We start from the raw sequence: 10000 nt of genomic DNA, 5'->3' as shown, positions 1-10000 counted from the left end.
GATGTAGGCGTGGAAGGCGGCCAGGTGGACGAGCAGGACCTCGGCCACCAGCGCCACCGAGAACAGCGTGGACAGGAGGCCGATGAAGGCGCCGTCGTAGACCAAAGCACCGAAGATGGAGAAGTGGCAGTACGGCGCCCCCTCCGAGCACGTGAGCGACGCGTCGTCCTCCACCTCCTCTATGGGGAGCGGGGGCACCTCGGGGCGCGGGGACTCCCACGGCGACAGGTACTCCCGCTTAAAGTAGTAGAGCACGATCTCGGCGAGGCAGGTTGCCATGACGAGCAGACACGACAGGATGGCCGTGATCACACATGCCAGGAACACGCGGTAGTTGCGGCGGCCCACGCAGTGGTTCAGCCACTTGCAATGATGATCAAACACGTCCACACACTTGTTGCAAGCGCTGCAGTGCTTAGTCCGACTAGAGGATATGGTTATATTACACAGGTGGCAGCGTCCATTTTCTATGACATGCGAGTGCACATTCCTATCGAATTCGGGCACCTGCTGCCGGTCCTTGCGGGCGCGCAGCTGCGTGTCGGCGGGGTCCAGCGCCAGCGCCACGATGTGCGTCAGGATGTGGGTGGCAAACACCATGCCCGTCACGACGGCCAGGGGCGTGGAGAGGCGCGAGTGGAGGGCGGGGAGGACGGCGCCGTACATGAGGGAGGTAAAAGCGGCCATCACCAGCCACGCGAGCACCTGCTGCGGGTGTAGTGGCAGCTGGAGGCCGTGCACGCGGCGCACGCGGCGCGGGCCCGACCACCACGGCCGCCCGTCACCCATCGCACACCACCATCATCACCGCCCCCTCCCCGCCGCGCCCTTCTCGCGCCCACACCCCAGGCTCAGCCCAGAGCCTCCCAAGGCGGCCCCTTTGGCCCTGGGGGACGCCTGCGGCATATAGCTGCGACGAGTCTTCACGCGTGGCACTCACTCACCGGGCCACACGCCCGCACGCGGCGCTGCTAGCTCACTCTCTCTTCCTCCCCCGGCTCTTGAGCCGCACGCCCCAGCACCCGCCGCAGCACCACGCCCAACGCGACACTCGGGGCTCGCGGGGTCACACCATGGTGGGCGGCTGCTCGGACACTCGCGGACGGCTGGTGTTTGCAATCACAACGCCTCGACGCCTGCAAAGGGCTGCAGGGGGCGTCCGGGGGTGAAGAGTCTTAGAGTCTTGTTTTTTTCCTGCTATGCTATACGTTCTCGCGTCCAGACTTCGACGCTTTGTTCCTTCCAACAATGTTTGCAGTCGTCTCTCTTTTTAATGTAACCTGTAAAGACCTGTAAGAGAACAAATTCACTTATGGCATCACACTGTACATGGTTGGGAATTCTCTTCCGTCATATGTAGGTGAGAGTGATAAGATTTTCAGCTCCTGTAGGAGTGAGTGTCACAAACCACTGTATGTGACGGAAACAAAAATATAAATTCACACAACTTGCAATAGCAGTGCAACAATATTACTGCGACTTGAGTTCTGTCTTGGTATCACAGGGAGTGACTATTATTCATTCTAAACTATCACACTAGCTTCCTATCAATTTCACACTAACCGAACAATAAACTTACTAATTTGCTTATGCTATAAATGTAGCCTTTACCCTTCCTTAATGTTATATCATGTTTCCATATCTTTAGGTGATTCTGCCATCTAGTAAAAGTTTATTCTTACATCACATGACACAACAACAAAAACAACGAAAAACAACAACAACAAAGAACAACAACAAGAAATCGCAAAAACGAGAAACAAAACTATCCAACTCCACGACGCAATACCCGCGCGTGCGTGTGTGCTTGTATGTGTTGCTAGAGCGCCAGAACGTCCATGATACTGGCTAAACAAACAAGCAAACAAACAAACAAAACCCGTAAAATAGCCGAATTATCCAATTATCCCCCCAAAGCCGCTTCCTTTGCTGTTTTCTCTGCCCTTGTTTCGTCCGCCTCCAATTATAAGGGATTTAGCGGCCAACGGGACGCAAGCAAAACGGTCTCAAAAGCATTGCCAAGGCGACAAGAAACGGAAATCATGGGATAGAACCAACCTGAAGAAAAACGCTCCCCGAAATCCATGGGGACAAAAAGCTGAAATGAATTGTGAAGTTTGATATTTTACTTAGGGTCATGACGTGTCTCTCACTCGTTTCCTCTGTTAATTGTTATCATTAGAATTGGTTCTAATCCAAATAAAAATCCTCGCGATATAAATGGGACGGATAGTAGTAATAAATAATAAATCAATATCAATAATAATAATAATAATAATAATAATAATAATAATAATAATAATAATCATGATAATAATGATAATAACAATAATAGTAGTAGTAGTAATAATGATAATGATGATGATGATAATAATAATAATAATAATAACTATAATAATAACAATAATAACTATGATAACAACAATAATAACGACGATGATAACAATAACCCTGCCACACGAGTCGAGCCAAAGGGCGCCGGGAGGGCGAAGGGGAGTGAGTGACCGCTGGAGCAGGTGCGGCGAGGGAGTGAGAAGGCCCTTGTTCCCCTTAATCTGTTTGGCCGCTGAATACACCCTTCCTCTGCTACTCGCCCCTTCTGAGTGGCTGATTTGTCTTCTGATTGGACGGGTTTATCTGCTTACCACCCTCTTCCCATACACACCCCTATCCTCTAGCCCTCTTACTCCCTTTCCTATCCTCTTCTCTTTCTCAACTTACCCTTTCGATTGTTTTCAGTTAGTTTTGTTTTTGTTTCTTTCATTTTTTTTCTTCATTTTGTCTGTCTGTCTGTCTGCCTGCCTGCCTGCCTGCCTGCCTGCCTGCCTGCCTGCCTGCCTGCCTGCCTGCCTACCTGCCTGTCAGCCTGCGTGCCTGTCTGTCTGTCTCTTTTCCCTATCCTCTCTTCATTTCTTTCTATCTACTTTCGTTCTGTTCCAATTTCTCTCTCATCTCCTTTTCCTTCTCTCTCTCCTCCTATCTCTCTATCTCACTCTGTTTTCTTCCTCTTTCATCACTCTCCATTACTTCTCTCCCTCGCCCTCGCCTTCGCCTTCTCCCCTTCCCTCTCCTCATTGTCCTTCTCCCTCTTCTTTACCTTCTCTATCTCCCTCACCATAGCCTTTTCCTTCTCTTCCTTCTCCCTCACCATCCCCTTTTCCTTCTCCTCCTTTTCCCTCACCATCCCCTTTTCCTTCTCCTCCTCCTCCCTCACCATCGCCTTTTCCTTCCCCTCCCTCTCCCTCACCATCTCCTTCTCCTTCTCTTCCATTTACGTGAAAACCGCCACATTACGAGGTATAATGCGGGTCAAACGTGACAGGAATGACCGTGGGATTTCAGGCCTCGCTCGGGGTTTCGGACGATTGGGGGGAGGGGGGAGGGGGAAATGGGGGGGGCGTATGTTATTACAGAGAACGTTATCGTTATTCTCTTTTTGGTCTGATAGGGATAATTCGATTACTTTTTTCTGTGTTATTTGAATGTGAAGTTTCATTTTCATTTCATTTTTGCGTATGCTCTTACTTACGCATTCATTCTCTCTCTCTCTCTCTCTCTCTCTCTCTCTCTCTCTCTCTCTCTCTCTCTCTCTCTCTCTCTCTCTCTCTCTCACTCCCTCTCTCCCTCTCTCACTCACTCACTCACTCACTCACTCACTCACTCACTCACTCACTCACTCACTCACTCACTCACTCTCACTCTCACTCTCACTCACACTCATACTCTCTCTCTCTCTCTCTCTCTCACTCACTGTCTCTCTCTCTCTCCTCATTCTCTTTAATTGCCGCTCTCTCTCTACACAATATAGCATTATCCACAAAAGCAAACGAACCAAAGAATCACATGATACACAATGGTACCGCTCCCGCTATTCTCTCTCTCTCTCTCTCTCTCTCTCTCTCTCTCTCTCTCTCTCTCTCTCTCTCTCTCTCTCTCTCTCTCTCTCTCTCTCTCTCTCTCTCTCTCTCTCTCTCTCTATGCCTATTCCTATCCCTATCCTTCCTCCTCCCTCCCTCTACCTTCCTCCCTCCTCCTCCCTGCCTCACCCTCTCCTTCCTCCTCCCTCCTTCTACCTCCCTTCCTCTCCTTCCTCCTCACTCTCTCTCCCTCCCTTCCTCTCTCTGACACACTCTCTTTCCCTCTCTTCCCCCATCACCCCCCTTATACCTCCGCCTCTCTATCACACTCTCACCCCCCCCCCCTCCTCACCCTCTCTCTCTCGGTAGCACACCAAAACATTTATTCATTAATACGCGTCAGTTACACGTAATGCCGGCCCCAGTCCGCACCTGGCTCCCGGCCGACACAATTCCGCCAGAGAGCCGCCGCCGCTCCACTCGTAAATCAACTTATCGTCGATTTTGCATACGGCCGTGTTCGCGGCGCTCCGCACGCTAATGACGCTCGCATACACAAAATGCGACCGCCGGTTTATATGCTGAGTCTGACTTTTGGAGAAAGCGAGAGACGTGCAGGGAAAGAGGAAGGAGGGGGGGGAGAGGAAGGTAGAAGGAAGGGAGAAATAGAGGGAAAGGAGGAGGAGGGAGGCAGTGGGAGAAAGCAGAAGGAGAAGAGAGGAGGAGGGAAGGGGAAGGGAAGGAAGGGAAGAGATAGGGGGGGAAAGTAGGAGGAGGGAGGGAATGTGAGATAGAGGAAACGATGAGGAATTAGGGGGAGGGGAACGGGAAGAGGGTAGGAGGAGGTAGGGAGAGAAAGGAAAAGGTATAAGAAGGGAGGGGAAAGTGAAAAGAAGGGAGGGGATGGGAAGAGGAACGGGAGGAGGGAGGGGAGGAGAAGAGAAGAGGAGGAGGTGGAAGGTGCCATTGAAGTGAAGGGAACGGTGGGGGAAGGAAAGGGGAAGAGAACAGAGAGGAAGGAGCAAAGGGGACGCAACGTGGATGGCAGGGGACCCTGTTTGATCACACGTCGCCGCTAACGACGAGGAGTTCATTCCCTCAAGGGAATTAAATCAGTCTCCCCTACATTTTCTTCCTCTTTTCTCCCCTCTTCTCTCCTTCCCTCGTGTCCCACCCTCCCTCTCCCAACCACCACTCCCCTTTCTCACCAGCCCGCCCACCATCCCATCACTCCCGCGTAATAGGGCTCTTCCCCGCCCGCCCACCGCACTCCGCCCGTGATCGAATGGCTCCACCACGCCCTCGCGCACGCCGAAATCAGCCGCAAGAGGCGTGAAGTCACGGCCCGCCTTCGCCCAAGAACGATTTGTCGGAGAGGCTGAGGGAGAAGAAGCACGGGTCGTTTGCTTCCTTTGGCCGCTCCTAAGGAAGACCTCCCCGGTGACGGAATAATGATAATGATGGTGATAATGATGGTGATGATGATGATGATGATGATGATAATGATGGTGATGATGATGATGATGATAATGATGGTGATGATGATGATAATGATGGAAATGGTGGTGGTGATGATGATGATGATGATGATGATGATGACGATGATGATGATGATGACGAGATGATAATAACACTAACAAAAATAATAACAGCAATTGTAAAAAAAAAATAATAATAATAAAAACAAATAACAACAACAATAAATCCTTTCTATCTCTCCCCCTTCACCCTACCGCACTCCCCCCCCACACACACACACCCTTACGTGTAGACCTTCCAGCATCGTTGCAAACCTGACACCACCAAGAGAATCCCGCAATTGCAAATGGAGCGACTACGACACCTGGCTGCGACCTTTAAGAGCGCGCGACGAGGATCTCCGGCGATGCAAAAGACGAACGAACGATCGAAGCGACACCCGCCGAAATAGAGACGCGGTTATCTCCCTTCACACCGGTTGCTGTGGGACGGATGAGGCGGGGCGGGGGGGGAGGGGGGCATGGAAACTTGGTGACGACGTTAACGGTGGTGATGGTGGTGATAGTGGTGATGACTTTGACGGGTGTTGATGGTGGTGAAGGTTGAAAATAATTATGGTGGTATGGTGTGATTTTGGAGATTACGAAGCTGGTGGCAATGGTGGTGATGATAATGATGATAGTGACGCTGTGATGGTGATGATAAGAACATGATCATGACTATAACAATAATAATGATAATAATAAAAACAAACAAACAAAAAACAAAGCAAATGACCTACGAATTCGCATCTAAAAAGAAAGAAAAAAAACGAGAGAGAAAAGAAAATGCAACATTGAGCAAACGTGCAAGAACAGTGCCAGCATGAATGGGGTAATGAGGGCATTTCAACCTGCCTCTTTTCAGTGCCATTTCTCGCCCCTCCGCCACCAACCAACCCCCCACTCCCCAACTCCTTTTCCCCCTCCCCCCCCCTAATGTTCGAGTGTCTTTGGTAATTTTCTAAGTGGAGTCTCGTATCCGTAACTACAGCAAAAAAGAACTAAAATCGGGTCTATTTAGATTCCACCTTCGTTCGGTTCGGAAACTCTCAATGGCTGTCTGTGTAGGTAGAGGGGGAAGGTAGAGGTGGAGGGGGAAGGGGGAGAGGGGGATGGGATGGGAAGGGGAAGGGGAGGGGAAGGGGGAGGGAAGGGGTAAGGGGAAGGGGAAGAGGAAGGGGGAGGAGGAGGGGGAAGGGAGGGGGAAGGGGAAGAGGAAGGGGGAGGAGGAGGGGGAAGGGAGGGGGAAGAAAAGGGGAAGGGGAAGGGGAAAAGGAAGGGGGGACGGGAAGGGAAACAGGAAGGGGAAAGAGGGGGAAGGGGGAGGGGGGAAAGGGAAGGGGAAGAGGAAGGGGCAAGAGGGGGAGAGGGCAAACAACAGTGTGTTTCGACTGTTCTTTCGTTCTTTTGCAAATTTCTTTTCTGCAATAATAGTAACACTAAATCAAGAGCAATATAAGAAAACTGCTCCACACACACACACACACACACAGAGAGAGAGAGAGAGCTTTTAAAGAGATTGGATTTAGCAAGGAAGCATTCAGTGCGTTAGGTTATCAATCTACTTGGCGTACTTAACAAATTAACAGTGTCAAAATTAATGTCTTTTCGACCAGGGCGAAACCACCCATCTTCATCAATATCAAAGATTGAAACGAAACAAAAAGAAATTAATTGACGTTGAACGTTTCTCGACATTATGCTTTTCCCTTTCTACCTCATGCTCCCCTCCCCCTCCTCTTCCATCGTCTCCCTCTCCCTTTTTCTCTCTCCCTACTCTCTTCTCCCTTTATTTCCTCCTTTCTTTCTTCCTCTATCCTATCTTATCCCCCCTCCTTTCCTCCCCCCTTCTCCTCTCCCCTCATCCCCTCTCCTCACCCCTCGTCCCCTCTCCTCACCCCTCGTCCCCTCTCCTCACCCCTCCTCCCCCTTCTCCTCTCCCCTCCTCCGCTCTTCTCCCTTCCTTCTCCCCATCTCCTCTTCACTTCTTAGCCCCCTCCCCCTTCCCCAACCTATCCAACCGAGCCTCCTATTCAAACAAACACCCTATTCTCCCTTAATGGGCGTGCGGCCGACTTCGCCCCTTCGACCACGGCCAGAGACCCGTCCACTCGGACCAGTTGAACGGAGCTTCCTTGGATGGCTCGCTTTAACGCCCCTCTTGCTTGGCAAAAACACACACACACACCTTACTTGAATGAGCAAGGGGGGGGGGAGGAGAGATGGGGAGGGAGAGATAAAGAGGAAGGAGGGAGAGGAAAATGAAGAGATAGAGAAAGATAGAGAGGGAGGAAGGGAGGGAGGGAGGGAGAGAGGGAGGGGGCAGGAAGGAGAGAGAGAGAGAGAGAGTGAGAGTGAGAGAGAGAGAGAAAGAGAGAGAAAGAGAAAGAGAGAAAAAGAGAGAGAAAGAGACATTAATTTTCAAACGCAAAGCTAATTTTTTTTCCATACCGAAATGTATCCAACCGAACATTAGATTCAAAACAAATCTTTAAATAAACACGGTTTTCTTCCATGCCGTTGCTTCGCCCAGCTCCGAAACAAGACAACTAGCTGTCACGAGAATAGAATGGAATGCCGACGGCCGTCCATTCCCGACAAGTGGAAAGCCCACGACCGACCATTCCCGACAAGTGGAATGCCCACGACCGACCATTCCCGACAAGTGGAAAGCCCACGACCGACCATTCCCGACAAGTGGAAAGCCGACGACCGACCATTCCCGACAAGTGGAAAGCCGACGACCGACCATTCCCGACAAGTGGAAAGCCCACGACCGACCATTCCCGACAAGTGGAATGCCCACGACCGACCATTCCCGACAAGTGGAATGCCCACGACCGACCATTCCCGACAAGTGGAATGCCCACGACCGACCATTCCCGACAAGTGGAATGCCGACGACCGACCATTCCCGACAAGTGGAATGCCCACGACCGACCATTCCCGACAAGTGGAATGCCGACGACCGACCATTCCCGACAAGTGGAAAGCCGACGACCGACCATTCCCGACAAGTGGAATGCCGACGACCGACCATTCCCGACAAGTGGAATGCCCACGACCGACCATTCCCGACAAGTGGAATGCCGACGACCCACCATTCCCGACAAGTGGAATGCCGACGACCGACCATTCCCGACAAGTGGAAAGCCCACGACCGACCATTCCCGACAAGTGGAAAGCCCACGACCGACCATTCCCGACAAGTGGAATGCCCACGACCGACCATTCCCGACAAGTGGAAAGCCCACGACCGACCATTCCCGACAAGTGGAATGCCGACGACCGACCATTCCCGACAAGTGGAATGCCGACGACCGACCATTCCCGACAAGTGGAATGCTGACGACCGATCATTCCCGACAACAAGTGGAATGCCGACGGCCGACCATATCCGACAAGTGGAATGCACACGACCGACCATTCCCGACAAGTGGAATGCCAACGACCGACCATTCCCGACAAGTGGAATGCCGACGACCGACCATTCCCGACAAGTGGAATGCCGACGACCGACCATTCCCGACAAGTGGAAAGCCCACGACCGACCATTCCCGACAAGTGGATTGCCGACGACCGACCATTCCCGACAAGTGGAATGCTGACGACCGATCATTCCCGACAAGTGGAATGCCCACGACCGACCATTCCCGACAAGTGGAAAGCCCACGACCGACCATTCCCGACAAGTGGAATGCTGACGACCGACCATTCCCGACAAGTGGAATGCCGACGACCGACCATTCCCGACAAGTGGAATGCCGACGACCGACCATTCCCGACAAGCGCAATCGCCACGACCGACCATTCCCGACAAGTGGAAAGCCCACGACCGACCATTCCCGACAAGTGGAATGCCCACGACCCACCATTCACGACAAGTGGAAAGCCGACGGCCGACCATTCCCGACAAGTGGAAAGCCCACGACCCACCATTCCCGACAAGTGGAATGCCGACGACCGACCATTCCCGACAAGTGGAAAGCCCACGACCGACCATTCCCGACAAGTGGATTGCCGACGACCGACCATTCCCGACAAGTGGAAAGCCCACGACCGACCATTCCCGACAAGTGGAAAGCCCACGACCGACCATTCCCGACAAGTGGAAAGCCCACGACCGACCATTCCCGACAAGTGGAAAGCCCACGACCGACCATTCCCGACAAGTGGACACCCCGCGACCGCCCATTCCCGACCAGCGGCTTGACCACGACCGACCATTCCCGACAAGTGGAATGCCACGACCGACCATTCCCGACAAGTGGATGCCGACGACCGACCATTCCCGACAAGTGGAAAGCCCACGACCGACCATTCCCGACAAGTGGAATGCCGACGACCGACCATTCCCGACAAGTGGATTGCCGACGACCGACCATTCCCGACAAGTGGAAAGCCCACGACCGACCATTCCCGACAAGTGGATTGCCGACGACCGACCATTCCCGACAAGTGGAAAGCCCACGACCGACCATTCCCGACAAGTGGAAAGCCCACGACCGACCATTCCCGACAAGTGGAATGCCCACGACCGACCATTCCCGACAAGTGGAAAGCCGACGACCGACCATTCCCGACAAGTGGAAAGCCGACGACCGACCATTCCCGACAAGTGGA

At 52.4% G+C, this 10000-nt stretch overlaps 2 protein-coding genes across 3 annotated transcripts in view; both read right to left on the bottom strand.

Moving 5' to 3' along the window:
- The window catches only part of Dus1 (Dihydrouridine synthase 1), a 226365-nt gene that overhangs the window by 100336 nt on the left and 116029 nt on the right, over window positions 1-10000 (bottom strand). The window lies entirely within an intron of this gene.
- The window catches only part of LOC122250172 (uncharacterized), a 113103-nt gene that overhangs the window by 2213 nt on the left and 100890 nt on the right, over window positions 1-10000 (bottom strand). Inside the window, exon 3 of the mRNA XM_043011504.2 lies at window positions 1-1290. This exon is cut by the window's left edge and continues 2213 nt beyond it. Coding sequence (XP_042867438.1) covers window positions 1-789 — 789 coding nt within the window. The 5' untranslated portion in view covers window positions 790-1290. The remainder of the gene's footprint in view (window positions 1291-10000) is intronic.

The sequence above is a fragment of the Penaeus japonicus genome, unplaced genomic scaffold, assembly GCF_977035675.1.
Source record: "Penaeus japonicus unplaced genomic scaffold, GWHDUDI00000001_assembly GWHDUDI00000019, whole genome shotgun sequence".
Taxonomy (NCBI): domain Eukaryota; kingdom Metazoa; phylum Arthropoda; class Malacostraca; order Decapoda; family Penaeidae; genus Penaeus; species Penaeus japonicus.
Note: the sequence above shows the minus strand (reverse complement) of the source record. Positions and strands in the feature narration are given on the sequence as shown.